General features: G+C 37.5%; 3 protein-coding genes across 4 annotated transcripts; 1 reads left to right on the forward strand and 2 right to left on the reverse strand.

Moving 5' to 3' along the window:
* Positions 1 to 343: 343 nt before the first annotated feature.
* On the forward strand, positions 344 to 1994 carry LOC121750338 (heptahelical transmembrane protein 2-like). Of its 2 annotated transcripts, none has more exons than XM_042144858.1 (3): positions 344 to 925; positions 1015 to 1186; positions 1218 to 1994. In XM_042144858.1, the coding sequence occupies exons 1-3, from the start codon at positions 708 to 710 to the stop codon at positions 1881 to 1883; spliced, it is 1056 nt and encodes a 351-aa protein (XP_042000792.1). In that variant the 5' UTR covers positions 344 to 707; the 3' UTR covers positions 1884 to 1994. The 2 variants fall into 2 exon arrangements, with proteins under 2 accessions (XP_042000792.1, XP_042000791.1); XM_042144857.1 differs by having other exon boundaries at positions 1015 to 1141.
* Positions 1995 to 2021: 27 nt separating this feature from the next.
* LOC121750335 (protein TSS-like) lies at positions 2022 to 18724 on the reverse strand. Its single transcript, XM_042144856.1, has 23 exons — positions 18486 to 18724; positions 18327 to 18388; positions 12417 to 12509; positions 10599 to 10671; positions 10159 to 10464; positions 9960 to 10024; positions 9738 to 9869; positions 9565 to 9606; positions 8968 to 9492; positions 8721 to 8878; positions 8050 to 8539; positions 7582 to 7644; positions 7393 to 7494; positions 6744 to 7064; positions 6590 to 6682; positions 6400 to 6501; positions 6181 to 6285; positions 5734 to 5867; positions 5443 to 5626; positions 5112 to 5243; positions 4923 to 5035; positions 4608 to 4689; positions 2022 to 4529 (listed from the first exon to the last, which is right to left on the reverse strand). The coding sequence occupies exons 1-23, from the start codon at positions 18553 to 18555 to the stop codon at positions 2433 to 2435; spliced, it is 5544 nt and encodes a 1847-aa protein (XP_042000790.1). The 5' UTR covers positions 18556 to 18724; the 3' UTR covers positions 2022 to 2432.
* A 2443-nt stretch (positions 18725 to 21167) lies between these two features.
* On the reverse strand, positions 21168 to 21980 carry LOC121751221. The gene is made up of 2 exons (XM_042145935.1): positions 21700 to 21980; positions 21168 to 21351 (listed from the first exon to the last, which is right to left on the reverse strand). The coding sequence occupies exons 1-2, from the start codon at positions 21930 to 21932 to the stop codon at positions 21213 to 21215; spliced, it is 372 nt and encodes a 123-aa protein (XP_042001869.1). The 5' UTR covers positions 21933 to 21980; the 3' UTR covers positions 21168 to 21212.
* Between the last annotated feature and the right edge of the window lie 3328 nt (positions 21981 to 25308).

Raw genomic sequence — 25308 nt, forward strand, 5'->3', positions numbered from 1 at the left:
CGGCATGTGCTTGAGCTGAAATAAAAATATTTCTGCTGCATATCACAATTTTTGATACTATCACACGGTAATCTCATAATAGATGTCACACATTAATTTTTAGTTTTCTCTTCACCCAACACATCTCGTGTCATTCCTCATGTATGCCATCTAAAATGGTACGGGATGGAGTATAATTTTTATTTTATTTTATCAATTAATAGATTGTATGTAAATGAAATTGAACCGGCATCTCAACATTAGGATCAATTTAAATAAATTTTGTTAAATTATAAAATTTAGAAGAAGTGCACGTTGAGCTAGAATAAAAAAGTAAAGATTTGTAACATCATCCTCTGATAGTTGTAGGAATCATACAAGCATTGAGTTGTAATGTAACAAGTATCGTAGATATAAAAGTAGTTTCTATGTTGAGTTGAGAAGGAGAGTTATATTAACTTAGTTTTTATGCTGAGAGCGATAGAGAAGCGGTTATAACTGCAAGAGAAGGAATGTAGGGTAGCAGCTTATTTGCTATTTATATGGACGCCTATATTTAGCTATACACAAAGCGTGTATAAATACACATACGCATGATTGCAGCCGTCGACAAAATATCCTCGGTGAAGATCTCACCGGGAAAGAGAGAGCCCGTGTTTCCTTTTTCCGGTGGAGATCGATTGATCATGACAGTACTGACGATTGCGTAGTGAGCTAGAAATTGCGGAATGACGATTTTGCCCAAGCAATTGTCAGCGGCTTGCGACTGTTACAAGAAGAGGAAGGTGGTCGCGAATTGCGATGCGGCATTGATCAATTTCGAGGAGCTGCCCGAGTATATGAAGGATAACGAATTCATCCGGAATTATTACCGATGCGAATGGCAGTTGAAGGATGTTGCTCTCAGCATTTTCTCTCTGCACAACGAGTCCCTCAACATTTGGACGTCCGTGCTTCTTCCATTTTTGCTGTTGATTTCGTAAATTCTGTATCGTGTCGGTTGATTCACAAGTTTCGGAAAATGATAATTCGCAGGCATTTAGTCGGATTTTTGATATTCTCAAAGATGATGATAATGAGTTTGAACGAAAAAACGAGCCTCAGAAATGTCAGGGCGGTCTTCTTCGGGAGCGGAAGTGATGGATGGTTGTCAATGATAACTGTCAGCTCTCTCTTGAAATCTCTCTCTTCACTCTCTCTGAAGAATGTATTTGAAGAAAAATATGTGGTTGTTGCAGGATTCCTACATAGGAAAGGTAGCTGGATTAGGAAGCTTGCATACACAAGAAGAGCATGCCACTTCAGTTCCTATATGGCCATGGCTGATTTTCTTGAGTGGAGCAATGATCTGCTTGATTTTCAGCTCAGTTTCCCACCTCTTCGGCTGCCATTCCCGGCGCTTCCACTACTTCTTCTGGCGGCTCGACTACACCGGCATCTCCCTCATGATAGTCTGCTCCTTCTTCACCCCAATCTTCTACATCTTCGCAGACCAACCATACTGGCGCTTCTTCTACCTCTCCTCGGTCACCATACTTGGCGCTGCTGTAGTCGTGACCCTGCTCGCCCCCTCGCTAGCGAATGGCCGCACCAGGTCTTTCAGGGCTACCCTCTTCCTCTGCATGGGGTTCTCGGGTGTGGTCCCAGCCACCCACGCTGTGATCCTGCACTGGGATCAGCCGAAGATACGTGTGTCCCTCATGTACGAGGTTGTCATGTGGCTCATGTACGGAGCTGGAGCCCTTATCTACGTAACTCGGGTTCCCGAGAGATGGAAGCCCGGTGCGTTTGATATTGTTGGCCATAGTCATCAGATCTTCCATGTTTTCGTCGTTGCTGCTGCGCTTGCTCACTGCGCTGCCAGCCTCATGATCATGGACTGGCGGTGCAGCTTGCCGCCCTGAGATTCTTGCTTTCTTCTCTCGCTTAGCTAGTCTACATGTTTAATATAGGCAAATGAGAATGATTAGCCACTCAGTGTAACATTAGTCAATTAATGGCTCTTCAAAAGTAAATAGATATTCAGCAGAAAAAGCAGCCTGTTATTTAAGCTTACTCACATACTCCATTAACGTATCTGAAAAATGAGCAGAATTGGAATCTATGTCCATTTATTACAGAGGATTTAGTGTCACGTCAAAACCTGACTATCACAAAACGGCACAAGTTAGCCCGTATTGAACTGATCAGCAGGTACGAAGCAGTTCCTGTCGATTCCAACTCCGTGGTGAAGTATTTGAGCTGTCGACAAATTGCTGCATCAGTTCTTGAAGATCAAAACTCTCTGTTGCCTTGCCTGACTTGATGAATTTTCACCAAACGAGCTAGAACAATTCTGGTTTCATACAGAACTTTCAACAAGAGGAAAGAAACGTTCCCCGATTAAGAGGAGACTTGCCTACAAAAATATATACTCAGTGAACTCAGTAGCATCTGCTTCTCCATCATTGTATTCACCCCATCATTTGATTGTCTTTCTTTCTACATCCACCGATGTCAGTGCTCTTACCATCTGGAGGAATGTCGTTAGGAGATTCTGCATCTGCGTCGGTACACTCTCCTCCATGTTCACAATCATTATTCTTTACTGTCTGTTCGGAATGAGTTTTTTCATCAATATTTTCCTGTACTTCAGTTGTTTCCAAAGGGATTATAGTTGAGTCTGTCAATGATTCAGGTACATTCCCCTCTGCCACGGCATGCTGACTCACTTCTTCGTCAGCTTCAGTATTCTCTTCTGCGGGAGAATCAGTTGGATCTACTGAAGGTACCAGGAGTCCATCTTGAGTTTCAGGCATACCATTTGGTAATGGTGGGAAGCCATCATGTAACATTCCCACTCCATTTGGTGATATAGGATACTCATTTGGGGTAAAAGGAATGCCATTTTGTGTGGAAATATAACCATTGGGAGCAACTGAATAACCACTTGTAACCCATGATTGGCCAGGTACAAATTCATTCGCGTGTGGATTCATTATTCTTGGAGTGCTGAAATGATTCGGGTCGGCGTTGTTTTCAGCAATCTGGAAAGCAAGCCTATTCCGCGGGACGCGGCTGCCAGATCTGTTATAGCCACCTGAGAGGCGAGGACCATATGGAACTCTAGCAGTAGCAGATTGATGCGGCGACCTACGGGCAGGGTTAACTGTAAGCACTGGTGCTATATTCACTGGCGGTGGCAATATTCCACCATGCTCTGTATAGCTAGGTAGTGGTATAGTTCCAAAAACTGGAACCATCGACGGAGTGTATGGAGGAGCTGCAGCAGATAGTTTCTTGGATGTTTCCTTTCCAATCTCTGTATCGACTTGCTTTTCAGCTTCAGTGGGCGACAAGGCCCCACTTCCATTAGCTTGGTTCCCTTCCTCATCCGTCAGCAAACCAACAGTTTCACTTTCATTACATGAACTAGCCTTGTTTTCTTCCTGAACCATCTTTTCTTTCAACCCAGAGGCATCATTCTCCACCAACTGAGTGGCAGTATCCGTAGGGTCTGATGGAGATACAAGATCCGCCACAACTTGAGTTTCTGATGCTTCTTTTTTGGAAGCAGTACAACTTAGGCCAATAGAGGAAGCAGAAGCCACAGCTCTTGAGCTTGGTTTGTGTCCATTGTCAGCTTCCATTGTTTCAACTGTCGTTTCTACTTCACTAACAGTTACATTATCTTGCGAATTTTCAGAAGCACCTTTAGTCGCATGTTGATCCTCCTCCTTCCTAGTTCCATTCATCTCTTTTACCTCACCCCCCAGTTTTTGAATTTGATCAGCCTCCACCACTTTCTTTGATGTTGATAATGTTGTATCAAAGCTACTCGTCTCCTTGATCGCCATCAGATTTTCTTCTGCACAGCACTCCCCAGAATTCTTCTCCACAACAGCCTTAACAATGGTACCTGGTGGAGCTAAAGCTACCTCTTTGTACGAGAAAAGCTTTCCAGCAGCATGAACACTTGAACTAACAATAGAAGCTTTAGCAACTTCACCAAAACCTGGGATAGGACTATTAGGTGCTGATTTTGCGTCAGTCAATTTCTCTTTGGCACTAGCTGGTGGAGAAGGACCGTTCGGCTTCATCTTGAGGCTAGCACTCTTGATGAACTTTTTAGGACCCTGTGGAACTGGGCCAGATGAAGCTGCGCTTTCATTTGGACTTGTTCTAGGAGAGCCGAAACTATTTGGTTTACCTCTAGACTTAGACTGATGAGAAGCAACCAAAAAATTGGTGTTCAATTTTGCAAGGCTTGGCCTCTTTGAAGCAGAGGGCTTGCGTCCCATAAGAGAGCGCCCCTTAGCCTCTTGCCATCCTTCTTCTGAGATATCATCCTTTTCAACATTTTCATTCTGGTCCAACAATGTTTTCTCTCCTACAAATGAATCAGTCTTCTTAATCATGTCCAAAAACTGAGGCTCAGATTTGTTTTCTACTCCAGATCTATTTTCTTTATCTCTGGAGTTCTCTGCCACAGGTTCACTTTTCAATGTGAACTCTCCCTTTTGATATTCATCCATCGCAGTTTCCGAGTTTGGACTAAATTTTCCCTTGAGCTGTACAATAGTTTCTTGGTCAGGGAATGCATCAGGAAAACAGAAAACAACAAAATATTTTAGAAACATGATTTCAACCTTGGCACGAGCTTGCTTCTTTAGGGCTTCTCTAGCTTTCATCTCTGAATCAGGGGTTATGTAGTCCAATAGGTCCGAAACGCTGATTTCAAAGATGATGAACAAAAGTGTTTCAAATCAGCTGTTTGAATAAATGTAGACTACTAAACAAATATATTTATTTAACAAAAAAACAAAGCCTTTTCTGTATAGTTTTAATATATTTTCATTAATCTGTAATGAGAGACTAAACTGCCATTAACTATTTGTCTTAGGAAGGTTAGACAAGACAGCAAGTATATTTGAATTTACAAAACAAGTATAATGTATTCCAACCTCAAATGGCCTTTGCTAGAGATGGAGGCGTCTGGTTTTGGAGTGCCATTGCGTGCAGCTTCTTGCTGCTCCAGCGCCTTGGACTCAAAATATTCCAACCATGCAGCAGCATCCTGTAGATATTTAAAACAAGGTAAGGAAGTGGGGCACCTCCAAAGTCACTCTTTAATCATCAGGCATACGCATTACCTGTGTACGTAGATCTTCTGATCCTAGTTTAGCCTGCAGTATCTGAAGAGTGGTCTGTTCGTGCTGAACACTCAGAGAATATGCTTCCATCAATGAGAGAGCAATTGCAATAGCATGATAACTGGCCGCTGTCTGGAAAAGAAGCAGTATACTCAGTAAAAGAAAACTTATGCCTTTTAGGCATTGCCATTCAGAAACAGTTACCGGAAGAGCTCTATTATGAAGGTTTATCAAAGGTCAACCATAAGTAGTAAATCTGATCTATGAATGAAACTGGATATATTATATAACCACCATATACACACAAAAACAGCAGAAAAAAGGATATTACTTGTATATGATCAGCTCCTAGAAGTCTTTGGTTACACTTGAGAGCCTCATGGAGACATCTAAGAGCAACATGGATATTCCCCAGACCTTCTTCCATCATAGCGACGTTAATATACGTTGCAGCAGTATTTGGGTGGGAAGGGCCGCAAGTTAGATGCAGGAGATATAATGCACGGTTGACATATCTGAAAAAAATAAAATAAAATAAGTCCCTTGTTCCAATTTATGGTGATGTTTTTGGCGTACATGTAGAAAGCCCGAAGTGAAAGATACAGAGAATATCTTTACTTACTTCAGTGCCAGCTCAGTGTGTTGGAGTCTATAGTAGAAGACAGCTAAATCTCCATAGCTCTTCATTGTGTCTGGATGATCCAGACCAAGCTCTCTCTCGTTGATATCTAAAGCTTTTTGCTGGTAAATGGTAGCCTATTCGTATATTATCGTATGATAAAGCCAATCAGATCAGAAGTTTATTTTTAAAAAAAATTGAAAATTAAGAGACATTTAGTATGCTCAGCAGTGTCCAAATTAAAAAGGACGCAATATAGTTCAGCAAAAGTATGGGTGGTGTTTTTTTTTGAGCTGCTGATATGTAATGGAGAAGGCAGTGAAGCATGCCCTTTTTATGTGACATTTCATGCTTGGCTTAACATTTTACATAGACTGTTAAAACAGTATTTTGATTTGAAGGCTAAACAAGGACTCTTGATTTTTGTAGATTGGATTTGTATCCTCATACCTGATTAAAATCCCCAGTGTGGTAGAGCACCACAGCCAATAGACTATATGCCCCTGCTGTCATGCGATGATAAGGACCACAGACGGAAACCAGTTTCGTGAGTGCCTTCAAAAGATTAATAATATGTTCATCATACTCTTTTATCCCATTCCTGAGCATAGTTTTACCATTATCTAAAGCCTCTCGAAAGGTGGGGAACATATCATGTCATTAGCTTACCTTTGTTCCATAACTAACAGCATCTTCCAATTTTCCCTTGTCCAAGGAAGTCTTGGATGATTCCAAAAGTGTACGTCCATCGGCAGATGAGCAAGCAACATGCTGTTGGAAGACAAATGCTATGAGAACAACTTGAAACCACCTCGGAAGAAAAATTTTCAATATTTTCAAATGATCACGAACAGCATACTTTGTAAATAGGCACCAAGCTAATTATATCGGATTTCTTGAATGGGAAGGGAGAATCCATATCATAGTCTCTCGGAACAAGTTCAAGACCAACCTGGAAAGAAATAAATTAGTAGAGCTACGTTCTTAGCTAATAGCAGTCTAAATTTGCGTACCTTGTGGCACAGACCACGAAGAATAGCAAACTTTCGTATATCATTGCGTGCCTCGTCCTTCCATTGCCAGCCAAACCTCTTGAAAAGGAATGTCTCGACCCACTTCCATTTCAATTCATCATCAATATTTATATCTGCCTCACCATTTTGTGTGGCAGGTGTTCCCAGCAACAAATTCAGACAAGAAGCAATTGATGAAGCCATATTAGCAATATCATCAACTGCTGCTATAACAGCCTGAAGGATATGCTTATAAGCTCGAACAACCATCTCGTGAATACAAAGGGACTGAACATGAGGGAGCTTGTCTGCTAGTACGACCTAATAAGGATGATTCAAAAGGAAATAAGTTTGAGAGGAACTACAACGGTTAACAATAACGTATAATGTGAAACAGGCAAAAAGCAAACAGTGGAGCAAAGAGATCGTTTTTTAAGCCTGAACATAGCATTTGAGAAGTTTAGAGGAAAAATATTATCAATTCATAACATAAATGAATTAGATAGATAGATGCATGTGACATTGGAACCAATTAATATGTACCATGGTTTGACAGGTAAATGGGCAAGAAGAATACCACACCAGAGTATGCAGTGGAAAGCAATCAGGTCATAAACTACATAAAAATAAGAACACTAAATGAAATTACCACACGGCCCAAGGAGCACATCCGCAAACCCCTAGTGTGCATGAAATCTGTCAGCGTCCTACCATCAACCGGTGAAAGCTCGAGTGACCCGAAATCAGTAACCTGTCAGAAGAATATGGAAGAAAGTAATAAATATCATATCAGAGGTTCAACTACCTGTTAAAGATATGTTCTGAATAAGAGAATTACCAATTTTGGAAGGGCGGTTTCAGCATAGTATTTGTGTGCCATCCCAATCAACTCTTCAGGTGACTGCAAACATCAATTTTCCAGAGAGATTATGTGTTAACTTTGCCACTATCTATAAATGAGAAGGTTTTGTTTCATTTTGTTACAATTCCAAAAGACCCTCTCTAGACTACAAATTTTTCCCAGAACACCTCTTGAGAGATGTAAACCAAAATAATAACACTGCATAAAATATATACCCTCCGTCCCACTATTAGTGGCCTACATGTATTGGGCACGTAGATTAAGAAAGTTGTGTTCTATGTATAAACTATAAAGTGGTAGGGTCCATTAAAGTTGACTAAACTTTTTGTGTGCACAAACTTCTGTTTTTGGACTAGGCAACATATAATCGGGTAGCCCAGTAAGGTATATGTGCCACTTATAGCGGGAGGGGGGAGTAATTTATTACAAAAGCATAAAGGAGACCTTGAGGTGAAGACCAGTTTCTGATTCTTTAAGGCGCATATATGATGATTCGGGAAGCAAATTTTTCCACATAATCTCCTTGTCCGCTTTTCCAAAGTCCTTGTTTGCATCAACATTGCAATTAGCAGAAACTTCCTTGTTTGGGTCAGATTTATTTATTTGATCGTCTGACTTCTTTTTTATATCCTTCAGCAATCCAGCATTCTTTCCAAGACCCTTGACAGCTGGCTCAACTTTAACCTCTTCATTCTTTTTAGGCTCATCTTTACCTGAAGCCTGATTTTGCAAGTGGTGCACCCAACATGCACCAAGCTCCCATCTAATTGACTTTTTAAGTGTTGAATCATCTTCCTGAAGTGTCTTTAAACTTTTGGTTAGCACCTTCTTTACCAAAGGCCAACTGGAGCCTGATTCCTCCATATTAGCACTTGGAACTCTTTGAACTGTGTTGGGCGATTGGGGCGTGGCTTTGTGCAACAGCATTCTTAAGCTGGAAATAAAAATAAAAAATACTTATTCATTAGTCCAGGATCACATAACTCTGTCATGATATTTTTGTAGCAATAGTAACTCAGTTTTTCACGAATAAAGAATTTGAACCAGGATGAATCTTTCCAAAGGTGAAGAATCTGAAAAATAAACAAACATCGAGTAGAGCTTTCTCTACTGACCTATTGATATTTAATGCATTGGCTCCTCCTTCAGGATGGTCTTCAATGTTCACATCCTGAGGAATGGCTTTGCCATTCCAATTTACCTCCGCTGTTACTTTAACAATGGCTGTATGCCCACAGTGTCTAACAATGACAACACCTAAAGTAGAAGTATCCTGTATAAACCAGTGATCTCAATATAAGAAAATAACTTCAGGCATTGCTGGAAAATCGAAGAGAAAGATTAATAGTTACTAAGACAAACATGTACGGTTGCATTTTCATCTGCAGTTATGCCTTTTAGCAAGTTTCTTTGAGTTACTTCTTCGTGTGTGATTCCAAGAACCTTGCCCCCATCATTTTTGCTATCCAACTTGGTGCTTCCATCTGGGGGATCTTTTGTGACGTTAATGAGTAGGTCGCCTATTCTTTCCTCATGTAAAATTTGTGAACCAGAATTGCTTGCAGACAGCTGATTGTTGTCTATTAGCTGCTTTATTGCAGCAACAGCTTTGAAAACGGAAACATCAACAAGTAGGCTGTGAATGAGAAAGGCTTTCCTATCTCTTAGTTGGCGCTCCTCGGGAGTTTTACACGGCATTGCTGCCAAGATAGCGAGGTCCTTTGCCCACAGCCTGTCCTCGTGCTTCCCGTCTCTTCCTTGTCCGCCTCCACTTCCTCCCCAACTCTCATCTTCAATAGGAAGTGGAGGGAACACAGAGGGGTTCTCACTAACAAGAGAGGGTACTAACCAAGTGTTTGCTCGAAAACCATACGGAAGATTCCCAAACTGAGAGATTACAGATAATGTTATTCACATGTGCCAAATTCATTTTAGATTTTCAAAGTCTAAATCACTCACTCTGTTGTGCTCGGTGAAAGCTTTCATAAGCGCCTTAAATGCCTGAACCAAATGGATAAAAGTTAAAGCAGAATTAGATGAAATTGAGAGAATTATCAGATGCAGACATACTTGAATTGCAGAATTTCAAAAAGAGGAGAAGCTTAAAAGGATACAATTTTGTCCTCACTTACAGAATCAAAAACTCTGCTTATCTGCTTCAAAAGACCAGCTAATGAGTGGCTTACAAGATTACGCTTTCCAGCCGGATAAAAACCTTTTCGAGAGGCAACTATTGTTGTTGCCTTCCCGGTGGAAATCCGTACCTGAATTCAAAAATTGATAGGAAAAACAGCACTAGTTCATAACAAAAAAATAAAGTAAATCACTATGAGAAACTAGTGGAAGATGCTAACATCAATTTGAAATAAATCCTCATCTGTTTTCTCCTCAAAGAACGGTCGACTTGATCTCCTAATATCTGCAACATTGGGGATTTATTGGTAAGCAATGAATACTACTAGTAGCGATTCTCAATTTGTTCACATTTCTGGAAATCATAACAAATAATGAATGGAATTATGAGAATTGAAGACTCGAACACAACGAACTCACATTGAATCGGTGGAGTGAGGTGAGAGAACGAGAAGAAGTCGTAAAACTGACCCACCCTTGGCGGAGGGTAGATCACCGCCGCCGCGGTTTCGCCCTTCGCCGCCGCATCCGAAGCCTCCGGCTTGGGCGAAACGGCGGATTTGGGCTTCGGAGCTGGATTGTGGGAACCGGAATTCGAGTCAGGAGAACCGGGTTCTTTAGTTCCGGTTTTTGGAGAAGTGAGTGAACCGGTGAAGTGGGTTGTGCAGGCGACAATATCTAAGAGCCGTCTAATATGGTCCACAGCATACCGTTCTGTGTACTCCTCTGCACCGAATCAACATTTTTAATTTAACAACTAATTTATTGTTTTAAATTTGTTTGATTATAGGATAATTGTATATTTAAAATGATTTATTATAGCAAAATAAATGAGTCGTACATATAGTGAAAAAATATACCTTCGACAATAATTAGGTAATATGGCTTGAGAGCTACAATCTCCACTGAATCGTTTAGTCTTGACCCACGAACCTGCTCCCACCAAAATATGGATAAAAATTATCATGGTTTGGTTATTATATTTTGTTAGTAATATATGATGTATAATAATATCGTATTCCTTGCACACGTACATATTTATTGGTTAAAGATGTATTTTTCAATTTCTGAGTATGAAATTTTGAGAAGATTATTTTTTCCATAGTTTGGTATGATCATAAGACATTTGTATAAATATTTATTTGCACAAGATATCGATTATTTAATTACAATTTTGAACATTTAGAAGACTAAAAAACGCATTTACGTATTAATAATAATGATAACATTTTTAGATATTTCATTTTCATGTTATGTTATATTATGTTATGTTATGAAATGCCATTGACTTTGAGATATTTCATTTTCTTCATATTGAGAGCGTAAAATCAGAATTAATTAAAAATAATAATATATTTGTAGATTTTTTTTGTTGTGGGTGAAATAATAAATTTGCCAAATTTCGATGATCAAATTTTATTTTTCCAGAAAAATGAATACACATTATTAACACGTGTCGTTTTGCAACCAAATTTTCTTAATTAAATGAATCTTACCGTGGTTGTTTGAGATAAATTATTCGTAATTTTCATTTTCTGCCACCTAAAACTAGGGCTGGCAATTTTCGACACGACACGATAATCTGACACGAATCCGCACGAAATTATTGGGTTGAGGTCAAGTCTTATTGGATCCGTGTCCTTATTGGGTTGGCCCATTAAGAACCCGATAATTTCGGGTTGGGTTCGGGTCGGATACGGGTAACCCATTAAGAAATAATATTATTATTTTTATTATTATTTAAAAATATATATATATATTACTTTAATTTTTTAATTTCTTATAAATTGGGTTTAAATAGTATAAAACGAATTTTAATTGTGTAAATTAGGTTAAAAATTAAGGTTTAATCGTGTAATATTAGGTTTTAATCGTATAATATCAGGTTCGGGTTGTTATCGTGTCGTGTCAACCCATATTATATCGTGTCGATAAGGGGTTCGTGTCGGGTGCGGGTCGTGTTCGGATTTGAAGATAGCAGGTTGGGTTCGTGTTCGGATTTACAGTTTCCTTAACAGGTCGGGTTCAGATTAGGTCTTATTAGGTTGGGTCATTATCAGATTGACCCGATAACGACCCAATCCGCACGATTTGCCAGCACTACCTAAAACTACACTAATTCAATAGACCTGGTGTCTAAAAAATCAAAGTTTGTTGTTCTTAATGTTATCAATTTTATGATTTCAATCGGGTTCTTAATCGTTTTTTTATACTTACTTCGTCCCGAGAAAATTTTTCACTTTTTATCTTTATTTATTTTGAAAAAATGAATAAATAGTTAAAATGGAGAGAAAGGTAAAATAAGAGATAGAATAATGTAGAGAAGACTCTTATTACGTTATTCTCTCTTTTATTTTATCTTCTCTCCACTTTAGCTATTTATTACTCCTTTCATCCCCCCAAATATTGTCCCACTTTGACGAAACACGGGATTTAAGAAATGTAAAGAAAAGTGAGTTGAAAAAGTTAGTGAAATGTGAGTCCTAACTACTTTTATATGTATTAGTTTTATAATAAATGTGAGTAGGAATGAGTTAGTAGAATATGAGATCCATTATAAAAAATAGTAAAAAGTGAAATAGAATAAATTTTGTGGGATGAACAGAAATGGAAAAATGAAATAAAATTAGGGACGGAGGGAGTATATTTTTTAAAATGAGGGCAGAAATGATAGATACCTCGTGGGACATAGAGTAATTGGTCAAGTGACACGTGTCAACATGGACAGCCAATAGTTTCTTGACGTCTAAGATCCTATCCGTTGATATTCCCTGTAATTCAATGGTATGACGTCAGTGTCAAGTTTGCACTTTGCACCATAGTAATAATGTTGTGGATATTTGAGTGATGAGTGATGACCTATGTTATTTTATGTGTTTAATGTAGAAAGTAAATATATATTTATATACTAAAGTGAGAAAAAAATTATATAAAATATTTTTTGTGAAATAAATTAAAAAGAAAATAAATATATACATTAAGATAAGAAAATATTTTAAACATCAATCTGGTTGACCGATTTAGTTAATTAGAAGCAATGTTTTAAAAACCGGGCCGAACCAGTAGGCCGGTTCGACCGCGAACCAGTAGGCAGTTCGGTCCGGTTCACCCCTAGAAACCGCCAACATGTTAAACCGCTGATGACCGGCGAAACCGGTCAGTCAAACCGGTTCAACCGTGAACCGGAAACCGATTTTTTACTTTACAAAATAATTTTTCAAAATTCGTTGTTTGCAAAACTTGAACTCATGATCTCTTCTCTAAATACCAACACTTTTACCACTCCACCATATGATTAGTTTGAAATTATATGAACATTAATTATTCTTATACACTAAAAATGATATTTTTATCCACATAAAATAATAATTCATTTTAATTTTATATTCTTTTAAGAAATTGTTAATTATAATATATATTTTAATTATGCTTTAATAATCACTAGATTTTTAAAATATATGAGTTTGTAATTACACATAAATTTAATATGTTTAATATGTAAATATAATTTATTATTACTTAATATTAATATTTTTCTTATATTATATATTTAATTTATATACACTAACCATTAATATTAATATTTTTACATAAAATAACTAATTATTCATGTTTAATTATTGCTTAATATAATATTATTTTGTTCAATACACTTTTTTAGTTACAATGAAATTTATCTATTTATATATAAAATATTAAATTTTTTATCTACAATAACTAATGAATCATATATTTAATTTTATTTACCAACAAGAATATTTATGAAATTTAATCATTTACTAGTAAATTTTAATATTTATATTACAACTAAAATAAAAGGTTAATATTTTTGATATATTATTAATTAGGGAGATGATCAAAGTATAACTAATATTAAGTGTATAACTAGAGAACAAATCTCAACCATTATATCAAAATGATCTAGTTCATTATATGAGCAATTTAGTTCACTATAAGAGTGATTTAATTCACTACAGGAAGGAGTGAACCAAAACACCATTATAGTGAAGTATTTTACTTCGTGAAGGATTTAGTTCACTGTAAAGGCGTTTTGGTTCACTCCTTCCTGTAGTGAATTAAATCATTCTTATAGTGAACTAAATCGCTCTTATAGTGAACTACATTTGTGTTTTCTAGTTATGCATTTAAGTAGTGGTTTTCCTAGATCACTACTCAATTATATGTAAATTTAATATATTTTGTATATTGTATACTTAATTATATGTATTTGCAACAGTAAAATGGTTCGACCAGTGATTGAACCGGTTGAACCATGAACCAGTAGCTTCATCGGTTCGCCGACCGGTCCGGTTTTTAAAACATTGATTAGAAGTGACTAATCAGATGAAACATCATAATGCATTTTCAAATAATTGTACTCCAACTAATTGAAAAATTGATAAAATAATTCATGTATTCTAGTTAAATTGTATATTTAAGAAGTTATCTTATTTACTTCGTGAAGGATTTAGTTCACTGTAAAGGCGTTTTGGTTCACTCCTTCCTGTAGTGAATTAAATCATTCTTATAGTGAACTAAATCGCTCTTATAGTGAACTACATTTGTGTTCTCTAGTTATGCATTTAAGTAGTGGTTTTCCTAGATCACTACTCAATTATATGTAAATTTAATATATTTTGTATATTGTATACTTAATTATATGTATTTGCAACAGTAAAATGGTTCGACCAGTGATTGAACCGGTTGAACCATGAACCAGTAGCTTCGTCGGTTCGCCGACCGGTCCGGTTTTTAAAACATTGATTAGAAGTGACTAATCAGATGAAACATCATAATGCATTTTCAAATAATTGTACTCCAACTAATTGAAAAATTGATAAAATAATTCATGTATTCTAGTTAAATTGTATATTTAAGAAGTTATCTTATTTATGTTTAAAATAATTAATTAATTTTAATATTATTTATCTAATATATATAATCATATTTGTATGTAAGTTCTTAATTTTATGTTAAATTCTGATTTTACATACAAGCTTTAAAATCTTCATAAAAGTTATTATATTATTGATTTATTCTAATTATGCAAAAAGTACTGCTAACATGTGATTGACTTACTTACATGACACTATCGAATGTCAAAATGATGTGCAGCAAAATAACAGTGTGTTATAAAAAATTAAATACGTCCGTTATTTTCTACACAACTTAGTAGTTATGAACATACTATTAAACTTAGGTGAAGTTGCTAGAAAACTATGAAAATTTATCAAATTCTATTTCGCTCTGTAATTTTATAAATTAATTGAAAAAATATAAAGTTTGGTCATTATCTCTCTCGGAATGAATTTGTATCTGATATGACAATCATGAAAATATACATAAAAGTCACTGTTAGTGATTAAACAATGTTGTCTGTTCATAAAGAATACAATTTCGTTTGGTTGAAAAAATATCTACAATATATTGTCAGTAGGTAATCGGATTTTCTCATCATAGGATGAATGCAACAAAAACTTCATAATTTTTATAGGCGAATGAAATGAAGAGATAATTGTTCTAAATGCGAAAAGAGATATCATAATTTCGATAAATTTAAAATAATGTAGATATTTTAAATGGGACGAATGAAATAACTATTTATTCTCTAAATACGCTAGACGAGTAACTATATGTATTTCCCACATTCATGCATTTGGATTTGGGAATGACACAATGAAATAAATATGTGTGAGAATTTAGTATTTCAACGATGACATTCAGGGTCTGTTAGGTAGCTATATATGTTTTGTACTTTTGTTATGATGATATCCTAAGAGCATCTCCAATGGCGATCGGGACGTCCGTCATTGTGGCGTCGAAGGTCGGATACGGACGTCCCGTGAGGACGTCGCGTGTCCTCGGACGTGCGGGCGACGGGCGGGCGGACGTCCGCCACTGTGGACTGGGTCGGACGTCCGGTAATTAATTTTTTTTTAAAAAACTCTATATATACGGCTCGTTGAACTTCATTTCATTCGCACCACTTGTGTTAACAAGTTTCTCTCTTCTTTTACTACATATTTCATTTCTACTTAATGGAGAACGATAGGAACTCCCCTGCCACGAGCGAGTCGCTGACTCCGGCGTTTCCCATCGACCTGGAGGGAAACGTTAGCGGAAATGCGACAACAGTTCCGACAATGTCGGGGATGGGTGGAATGGGTGGGATGATGTCCCCTTATATGTACAATTGGATGGGTGGAATGGGTGGTATGATGCCCAGGGCTGCGGGGATGGGGGGCATGACCCCAAATATGATGATGCCGGGGAAGATGGCGGGGATGGGGATGGGGGGCATGACCCCAAATATGATGATGCCGGGGCCGGGGATGGCGATGGGGGGCATGACCCCAAATATGATGGGGATGGGTGGGATGATGCCGGGGATGATGGCGGGGATGATGCCGGGGGGAGGGGTGGCAGGGGCCCACAAGCGGACGATGTCTATCGGCCAGTTATCGATATGACTGATACCCCCTCCTCCACTTATGTTCCGGAGACTCAGTTCACCAGCTTGGAAACTTTCTCTTTAGAGGAGTTGGGGCTATCTCCAGTAAGGGAGACTCCAGGCACGGGGAAGGGACGTGGCAAGGGCAAGGGGAAAGCCCCGGGCTCTTCCTCGCGAACGGTGGCAGAGGAGGAGGATGAGGATGAGACGGGAAAGAGGACGGTATGGAGCCCGTGGGAAAATGTCGCGCTTGCGAAGGCTTGGGTTTCAGTAGTCGAGGATCCCTATGTCGGTGCCAACCAACATATTGACAGACTGTGGTATCACATCGCTGAAGCCTACCACACACACAAACCGGCTGGGGCGAAGCGTCGCGTTCCCGAACAGTGCCGGAAACAGTGGGAGCGGTTGAGGCCTAAGCTTAGTCGATTTGCGGGCCTCTACCAAAACAATCTCCGCCAAGCAAGCAGCGGTATGTCCGAGGAGGATGCCCGGAACCGTGCCTTTGCTCAGTACCCCGACAGAGCCTTGAAGTTCAAACAATTCGATCAGTGGGAGGCCTTTCTCGTGGTGAAGGATTCCCCAAAGTTTTGTGGGTGAGTTGAATCGGGCTGGGCGAAGCGGACGAAGATCAACGCTTCTGGTGAATACAGCAGCAGTGCTGGTTCGTACGAGCTCCCAGTAGCCGACGAAGTGTCCACGCTACCTCAATCAGACTCTCGCCGTCGTCGTCGCCCGGTTGGGCAAAAGGCTGCGCAGCGGAGGGCTAGGGGAAGCAGCAGCGGGTCGTTCGAGGTCCAATCGGAGGCCCCTGCTCCCCCAGAAGATATCGACCGACTCGCCCGCGCGCAGTTAACGACTAGCTTGGTCCGGACCATGCATAGGTGGCATAGCACGACAGATCCTGTGTACAAAAGGATGTTGAAGGATGTCATCGATGGATGTCGGCGCGATTTGGGCATGCCACCCATTGGAGATGATGGCGCCGAGATTAGCGGCGGGGACGGCGGGGGCGGCACGGGCGACGGCGGAGTGAGCCGAGTCAAAAAATTTATTATGTAATTTTTTCTTTTTTATTATGTAATTTTTTTCTTTTTTTTATGTAATTTTTTTAATGGAGCATTTGCAATTTTCTTGTATTCCGTGTCAAAATTATAATTCCGTTACGTATATTTGTGAATTTGTGCTTTTTTTTTATTGCGGGAAGTCCTAGTGGGAAGGGCGATGGGAATGGCGGATTGTGAAGGGGATGTCCTAGTGACGTGGCAGTGGGATGGGAAGTCCTAGTGATGTGGCAGGAGGTGTTTTTGGGATGTCCTATACAGTTAAATTATACTCCTTCCGTTCTATAGTAGTGAAGACATTTATTTCTGGCACGGAGATTAAGAAAATGATTGTAATGTATTAAATAAAAAGATAATAAAGTAAAAGGAGAGAAAAGTAGAGAGGTAAGAGAGGGAAAAGTAAGTGAGAAGAAATGTGTTGACTTTTACTAAAATGAGAAATGACTCAACTACTATGGAATGTATCAAAATGGCAAAATGACTCCACCACTATGGAACAGAGGAAGTACTATCTTGGTATGTGTTAGTTTTCCGGCCATCTTATTTTCTATGTTTTGATGCGTTAAATAAACTCACCAAGTAGGTGGGTTAATTAACCTACATTGAAAATCCAATCATGCTAATTAACTTAAATTATTTTTGTTACCCTCAATTTTTTTTTCATTATGATTAAGATTTAAAAAGAGTACTTTAATACAAGCGCAATTTTAATTTAAATTCAAATTAATTTATCAAATATAAAATTTAATTAAATATTTATTTATTTATCTAATATATTAAACACGTACTCTTACTAGCACAAAACTGAACAATTCATCTCATTTATGAACCAAGTAAATCTCAACTCGACTAATAACTTATCGCATTGTAATAGTATTTATCAAATGTCGACACATGCAAGGCATCGCGTATCAAGGTGAAAATGTGGGTAACTTGACATATTCATTAATCATTGCAGTTACGAATTAAATTACTCTCCTCACAAACACGAAAACTATACGGCTATATTTGAAAAATAAAATGTGAAAAAAGTAGTTTTATCAATATGGATGGAATGAATACAGAATACATACCTTCAATGTGACTTGTGAATCCTCTGGTGTCTCTACACTTATCTCTATTACAGCTGGTAAAACTGCAAAAACAATAAACAAGAACAAATATTTTAGTATATGTTGCCAAGGAATCACCATAGTTACAATCACAAAAAAAGAAGATGACTAATAACCAACCTTTCTCTTCTTTCTTCTTCTTGTCTCCTTTGGCTTTGTGGGGTTTAGTCTTACCCGTTTTAGGAGCCATTGTTTAGTCTTACCCGTTTTAGGAAGAGAGCTGTGTTGAGATTGAATTCTGGAAATAATCACATATATATATATAGTGTCACTCTAAATGTATATATATATATATATATACTTCTCCAAAAAAGTGAGCTCGGGAAGTAGAGCGAGAGGCCAAGAGAGGGTTGTAAATTTTAGTGAATTTTTAGGGGATATTGAATAAGATAGGATAAGGTAATACATAACCCACAATCCTATTTTTTTTCTTCTTATATATAAGTTAAATACTACACGTACATCAATAACAATGTAAGGCTGCAATTTCCTCACCTCTCATATCTCTCTCTCTCACGGAGATGGTGCGGGCCCCACCTTTATAAATTAAAATTGATTATAATATTCCAATTGGATAATTATTAATCAAACTTAACTTATCTTATGAAGATTAGCATTTTTTATATAGATTTAAAAAGAATTAAAAAATATATTTAATTGTAATTAAGATTAAATACTTGATACAATTAAATAATGTTATAGTAATTAATTGCGAAGAAAATTGATCTTGAAAATAAGTTTTGATATTTTAGCAAAATACTCCCTCCGTCCCGGACTACTTGCACTTATTTCCTTTCTGGGCGTCCCAAGTTATTTGCACTCTTTCCATTTTTAGTAAAAATTATCACCTACAGCCGCAATTGTTGACTTTGCTATACACTCATTCCTTAATCTCCGTGCCGAATAGGAAATGTGCGAGTAGTCCGGGATGGAGGGAGTATTTAATTGATGGAAATAAAACAAAAGAAGGGAATGATGTTTTGGCTTTATTTATGAGATAAGATTTAAGTTAAGCGGATAAAATGATAGATTTTTTGCGCTTAAATTTAAGCCACGTCTGTCGTCGTGGATTGAGGTTGTTTCTAGAGTCTATTGTATTTTCTTTGCTTAAATCCTCTTATTATCATTAAACCAATTGTTTTTCTCTTTGTGTTTCTTTTACATGAAAGAGATAATGCTTCTGATATTCACACACCTCCATGAATAGAGAATGATTAGAAACACACAGTATAAAAAAAACTAAGTCGGTTTTTTTGTCTCAACTATATTAGTTTTTTTATTTATTTACCTAATTAAAACACTCTATTTTAGGCATATTAACAAACTAAATGTTGTTTGGTATTAAAGCGATTGGATATATGAGATTTGATGGTAGATTGTTTTGTGTTGTGTTGTGTTTCGTTACTAACAAATGCTCTCTTTAAATAGAATAGAAATTGTGTGCATGGAAGATTATGCAATGATGGTTAGAAGATAAATCTATTTCTAGAGAATTCCTAAATCTATTCTTTACATTTGATCTTGTAATCTTTTTCTTTTTAACACTCTTCCTCTAATTAAATAGTTCAGTTTCCGAAACTTGTAAAAAACATCCATGAAGCTTTTGGAATTGACGGTTTTAATGAGTATATCTGTAAGTTGATCATCTAATTGAACAAACAACAATTCTACTAATCCATTTTTTAAAATTTTTTTGAAGGTAAAATGTGTGTCTATTTCAACATACTTGCTATTGCACTAGATTTTCAGTGATACTTATGGTTGCTAGTATTTCTTTTAAACCACTTTTGACACCTCAAAATTTAGTTCTGCACTGAATAATATCAGTATCTTTTTTTTTTTTTTTTAGAGCTTTTGTATCTTCTGCTCCTTACTTTTCAAGTTACCAGGTATTTTCAACGAAGATAAAATAACCGACTGTTGATCGCATATATACTAGATTACTGACATAGTATGCTTCTGTGACATCTAAAGATACATGACTATACAATCTGTATAGTCATGTATCTTTAGGTGTCCATTCATTTTAAACAAGGGTCCAAAGAAGATTGAACTCGACAAAATTCTCCACGAGACTTTATCATTTACGTTGTGTTGAACATATTTTATTTTATGATTGGTTTAGTTTGTTTGTCTATTACTCTCTCCGTCCACCAATAAGTGTTTAATTTTACCATTTTCGTCCATCCACCAATACAAGTCTCATTTACCTTTTACCATTTTTAGTAATGGACTACACATTTTACTAACTTTTATCTCCTAACATTTCATTATAAAACTAATATATAAAAGTAAAACTCATCTTCCACGATATTTTTTAAAAATCCGTGCTCAATCAAATGTAATATTATAATAGTGAACGAGGTAGTAATATCTAAATATTTAGTTTTTGTAGTTCGAAAGTAATTGATTCTGAATATTTTTCTACTATTTATCCTTTGTCCACACTCCATTTTATTTTACTCCCTTTGTTTTTTAAAAATAACAACTATTTCCAGTTTTGGGTCGTTCCTTAAAAATAGAAACTTAAGAATCTTTCTATTTTAGGATGTGGACCTCATAATCCACTAACTCTACTTTCACTACTTTTTGTTTTCCTCTCTCTTACTTTTACTCATTTTTGTTTTCTTCTCTCTTACTTTACCAATTTTTTACGTTTATTTTACTAATTATGCATTAAAATACGTGTCGTTTCAAATATTTCTATTTTTTTAATACGGAGGGAGTAATAATGACTATATATGCGATAGATAATTGGATAATACGTTTAATTATTTGACTAGTCAGTCCTCGAACTCAATATAATTCAACAAATGAACGACGTTAATGCATTTTCCATAACCACAATCATTCATCATAACCATCGTTCTCAAACAAGAAAAATATGAGAAGAATACACAATGGAACTACTAAATATGTTGCAGCTTTGAGCAAATCTTCTGTCTCTCTCGAAATCACACCAATTCTCGACCAATCTCCACTATACCTGCAAATTAGATACTCCATCATTCTCATGTTACTTGTACTGTTGCTTTTCGGATCGTCACAAACTCTTTACACTATTTATAGTTTAAGTATTAATGCATTTAATTAATAGGTTAGTTTAAGTTAAGAGCTCCTTTATCAAGTGATGTCTCGTTACACTTAAAATTCTAATTTAATTACATTAAAAAATTAATCTCAAATTTACAGAAAAATGTGAGTAACATGAGACGGAGGGGAGGGAGTACTTAATAAAAAAAATCAATAACAACTTATATATAAAGCAAAACTTAATAGATTCACAAAACATAGAAAAATAAAAAAACAGCTCAACAAAATATATAATTAATACCCAGCATCGATGAATCCCAATGCAAAAACTCCAATACCAGATTGAATGATGAGATCTTTGTTGCTGAAGAGTTTCACTGGGGAAATATTCTTTTTTGGTGTGGTTGAATTTTGAGAGTATTCCTTTCTCTTAGCAATTGTTGGAGAAATCACAAATTGTTTTCTGGTGTTTCTGTTGGAAATCGGACAACAAGGTTTGGTGCAGGAGACGAGGTTGATATCCGTTATGAACATTTTTGTTATCTTAGATTGTGGCCTCAAAATTCTTATCTATAGTTTTTATGAGCGGTTGTTGTGCATTTGAGGTCAGTATTAAGCCCTTTTTCATTTGGATTTTTCAATAATAATAAATACTTCGTTTGTCTCACTAAAGATAATTCACTTTCATTTTTAGTTTGTCCCAATCAAGATGGCCTATTACTATAAATGGAAATACATTTCTCTCTACTCTATTCATTTTCTCTTACTTTACTCTATTCACTTCACACACAAATAAAGTTGCATAAATTCTTGTACCGCCCAAAGAAGGGGTGTAAATATTGTTGTGCTTTAAGGAAGTGTTCACCTTTCTCTTTCAAGCTTTCTAAAGTATTCAACTCTCTTTCTCTCCCCTTAATACTTAAACCTACGTTTTCTCTCTCTAATTAAATTTATTAAAACTCCTAAAATCTAATGACAACTAAGAAATGTATCATTTTAGCTAGAACGGGGAAGTATTAAATTGAGTTCAAAAGCAATGCCACAAAAACATAATGTACAGATAGATGGATCTAATGAAATTGTATCTAATACAAGAGAGAATAAAAGTTAAATTGTACAGGGTCAATCTACCATGCTCCGCTAGTTCTGATGTAAGTGGCGGTGACTTTGTTGTTCTCCTTTCGATGTGAACAACCTGCCCGGAGGATATATTCTGTTTGTTCACCTCCAACGAAATCATTTCGACTCAGTCACGGATTAAGTTATATACTCCCTCAATCCACACATTTCTTACTAAACACGAAATTTTAGGCTTTGTTGGTAAATATGTTTAATTAAAGAAAAATGTGAGTGTAAGTGTTAAATGAAGAGAATAAGATAATTGAATAATTAGTTGAATAGAAAAAAGTATTTGGATGTATTAATTGAAGAAAGAAAGTTTTCAAAAATAAAAATATGTAATCTTAATTAATTAATTTAAGTGTTATTTGACTTTAATTAATAGTAGTATCTAATTTCAAGAGCGGTCTACTAAAAAAACTCAATTTATTATTTGTGGAATAAATTCTAGTTGACCGTGTTTATGAGTAATAAATCCCTTTCTGATTACCTCTTCTTTTAGTAAATAACAAAAAAAGGCTTACCCACCGTTAGATCTGTTTAATGCTATGCCAAACTAGTGTCATCTTTTTCTTTAGGTACGGAAATATGCGGATTGATACTGCAACTATACGCAATAGGTAGCTAAAGCCTATCAAGTGGTGATTGATCTTGTAAATGAACACAAAAACACCAAGCAACAAAAGGATATGGTGGATCTAGCCTTCAAAAACTAGATCCAAAAAGATTTGATGGGAGATGAGAAATGAACAAGTGTGAATTTGATATTAACTAAATCCATTGATAAGGAAAATACTCTAAGCAATCTTCAACATACTAGATTCAACTAATGGCTCCACTACTCAAAGGAATTCACAAACCTTTGATGCATACCTATATTTGATCATACTTGATTAGAAAAATTGATGATCAAGCAACCTAGGAAACTAGGAATTGGATAAACTATCTTCATAAAACAAGTCTCACAAGATTATAATGTCAAAATTCAACCCCCTAGAAAAATGAGAAAATATATTTATAGCTTAGGCCCAAATTCCAAGAAAAGACCCACAAAATCTAGCCTTTGTGTGAGTCAACCGGCAGGGTGGACTCGGCGGCCTAGAGTCACCCGTCTGGGTGGAATCCCCCAGGATCGTTGATGTCTTAGTTTTGTCACCCGTCCGGGTAGAACTCGCTGACTCTTTCATGCTTTTATTCTGTCACCCGTGCGAGTGGCTTTTGGTGACTAGAAGTCACCCGTCCGGGTGGAACATTCTGCATTGTGCGTCTTCTGTAAAACGGTCATAACTCTCTCCTCCGAACTCTGATTGAAGCTTATAAGATGCTCATGTGAAGCTCTTTCGAAGACGAAGATATTGATATCCTTTTCAAAACATTTGGACGCCATATCGATAGGCTGATCACTAGTTGAATCCAGTTGTATATGAAATCCTCAATGCACGGCTTCCATGAATTAAGTTTAAAGATGTTTTGCACGAGATCAAGGCTTACAAATTTTCAAAATCCATAAGGCCGCCCGCAACGCGTTACGCGGGTGGCTCGAAGCCCGTTCCTCCGTGACGAGACGTGCGCGGGACGCGTTGCAGAGTCCCGACGCGTCCCCAGCCCGCCGAGACACCAGTCTCTCTGAGACGGCCCGCGAAACGTCTCGCCACGCGCACGCGTGACATGGCGCGCTCCGGCGCCATGCGTGACGCCCACTCGTCGCCCCGCGAGTGGGTTTCGTCACGCTGACGCAATAAATCATTTTTAAAAAAAATTCGAATTTAATAAAAAAATATTACAATTCGAAAAACAGTAATATTACCATTTTTCAACCGTTTTCTTTTTTTTTTAATTCTATAAATACATCTATTTCATCCTCATTTCACACACAAACACACATCTATTCTTCTCAAATCATCTCTCTTTCAACTCCAATTTTCATCTCTAATCAACTCTTTTATTCTTCTCTCAAAGTTAATCAATCTAATGGATCCATATGAGCAAATGCGTCAAATAATGGAAGAATGACTTGAAGAAGATCGACGCCGGGAGGCGGAGGAAGCCGCGCCGCCCCAAAGACGCTCCCGGACTTACATCCATCGTAACCGGGAGGAAGCCGCCGCAAGGTTAGTCCGCGACTACTTCTGCGATAACCCGGTTTGAGGAATACCTACTTCCGTCGACGTTTCCGCATGCGGAAACCGCTATTTCTCCACATCGCAAATACATTGGCAGCCCAGGAAGAGTTCTTCCAAGAAAGGTTCGACGCCGTCGACCGTCCCAGCCACACGACACTGCAGAAATGTACTGCAACAATCCGTCATCTTGCGACTGGACAAACGGCGGATGTGTTCGACGAATACCTCTACATTGGAGAAAGCACTGGGATAATGTGCTTGATCCAATTCTGCAAAGGCGTTCGGGCAGCCTTCACCGACGAATTTCTCCGGAGGCCAAGCAGGACAGATTGTCAGTTTCTGCTCCACCTTCACGAAGAAGTGCACGGACTCCCGGGGATGCTTGGCAGCGTCGATTGCATGCACTGGCAATGGAAGAATTGCCCTGTGGCGTGGAGGGGGTCGTACACTAGCGGCCACAAAGGCACCCACCCACCGTTATACTCGAGGCCGTTGCCGACTACCGGCTATGGATCTGGCATGCGTACTTCGGGGTCCCCAGATCGAACAACGATAGAAATGTGCTCCACCAATCCGACCTCTTCGCCGAAGTTTTGGATGGTAAAGCGCCGGCCATCAACTTCCTCGCTAACAACCGGCGGTATAAAATGGGGTACTATCTTGCCGAC

Source organism: Salvia splendens, chromosome 10 (genome assembly GCF_004379255.2).
Source record: "Salvia splendens isolate huo1 chromosome 10, SspV2, whole genome shotgun sequence".
NCBI classification, from domain to species: domain Eukaryota; kingdom Viridiplantae; phylum Streptophyta; class Magnoliopsida; order Lamiales; family Lamiaceae; genus Salvia; species Salvia splendens.

What these genes read in the sequence shown, in the direction of transcription:
- LOC121750335 (XM_042144856.1), bottom strand. Translation starts at nt 18,555, where the DNA reads ATGGCTCCTAAAACGGGTAAGACTAAACCCCACAAAGCCAAAGGAGAC. An exon ending in ATTACTCTATGTCCCACGAG is followed by an intron (nt 10,672 to 12,416) that starts GTATCTATCATT and finishes TGGTGGGAGCAG; the next exon opens with GTTCGTGGGTCAAGACTAAA. An exon ending in CCTCACTCCACCGATTCAAT is followed by an intron (nt 10,025 to 10,158) that starts GTGAGTTCGTTG and finishes CCAATGTTGCAG; the next exon opens with ATATTAGGAGATCAAGTCGA.
- LOC121751221 (XM_042145935.1), bottom strand. Translation starts at nt 21,932, where the DNA reads ATGTTCATAACGGATATCAACCTCGTCTCCTGCACCAAACCTTGTTGT. An exon ending in TTGGGATTCATCGATGCTGG is followed by an intron (nt 21,352 to 21,699) that starts GTATTAATTATA and finishes TCTAATTTGCAG; the next exon opens with GTATAGTGGAGATTGGTCGA.
- LOC121750338 (XM_042144858.1), top strand. Translation starts at nt 708, where the DNA reads ATGACGATTTTGCCCAAGCAATTGTCAGCGGCTTGCGACTGTTACAAG. An exon ending in GAGTCCCTCAACATTTGGAC is followed by an intron (nt 926 to 1,014) that starts GTCCGTGCTTCT and finishes GATAATTCGCAG; the next exon opens with GCATTTAGTCGGATTTTTGA. An exon ending in CTTCACTCTCTCTGAAGAAT is followed by an intron (nt 1,187 to 1,217) that starts GTATTTGAAGAA and finishes TGGTTGTTGCAG; the next exon opens with GATTCCTACATAGGAAAGGT.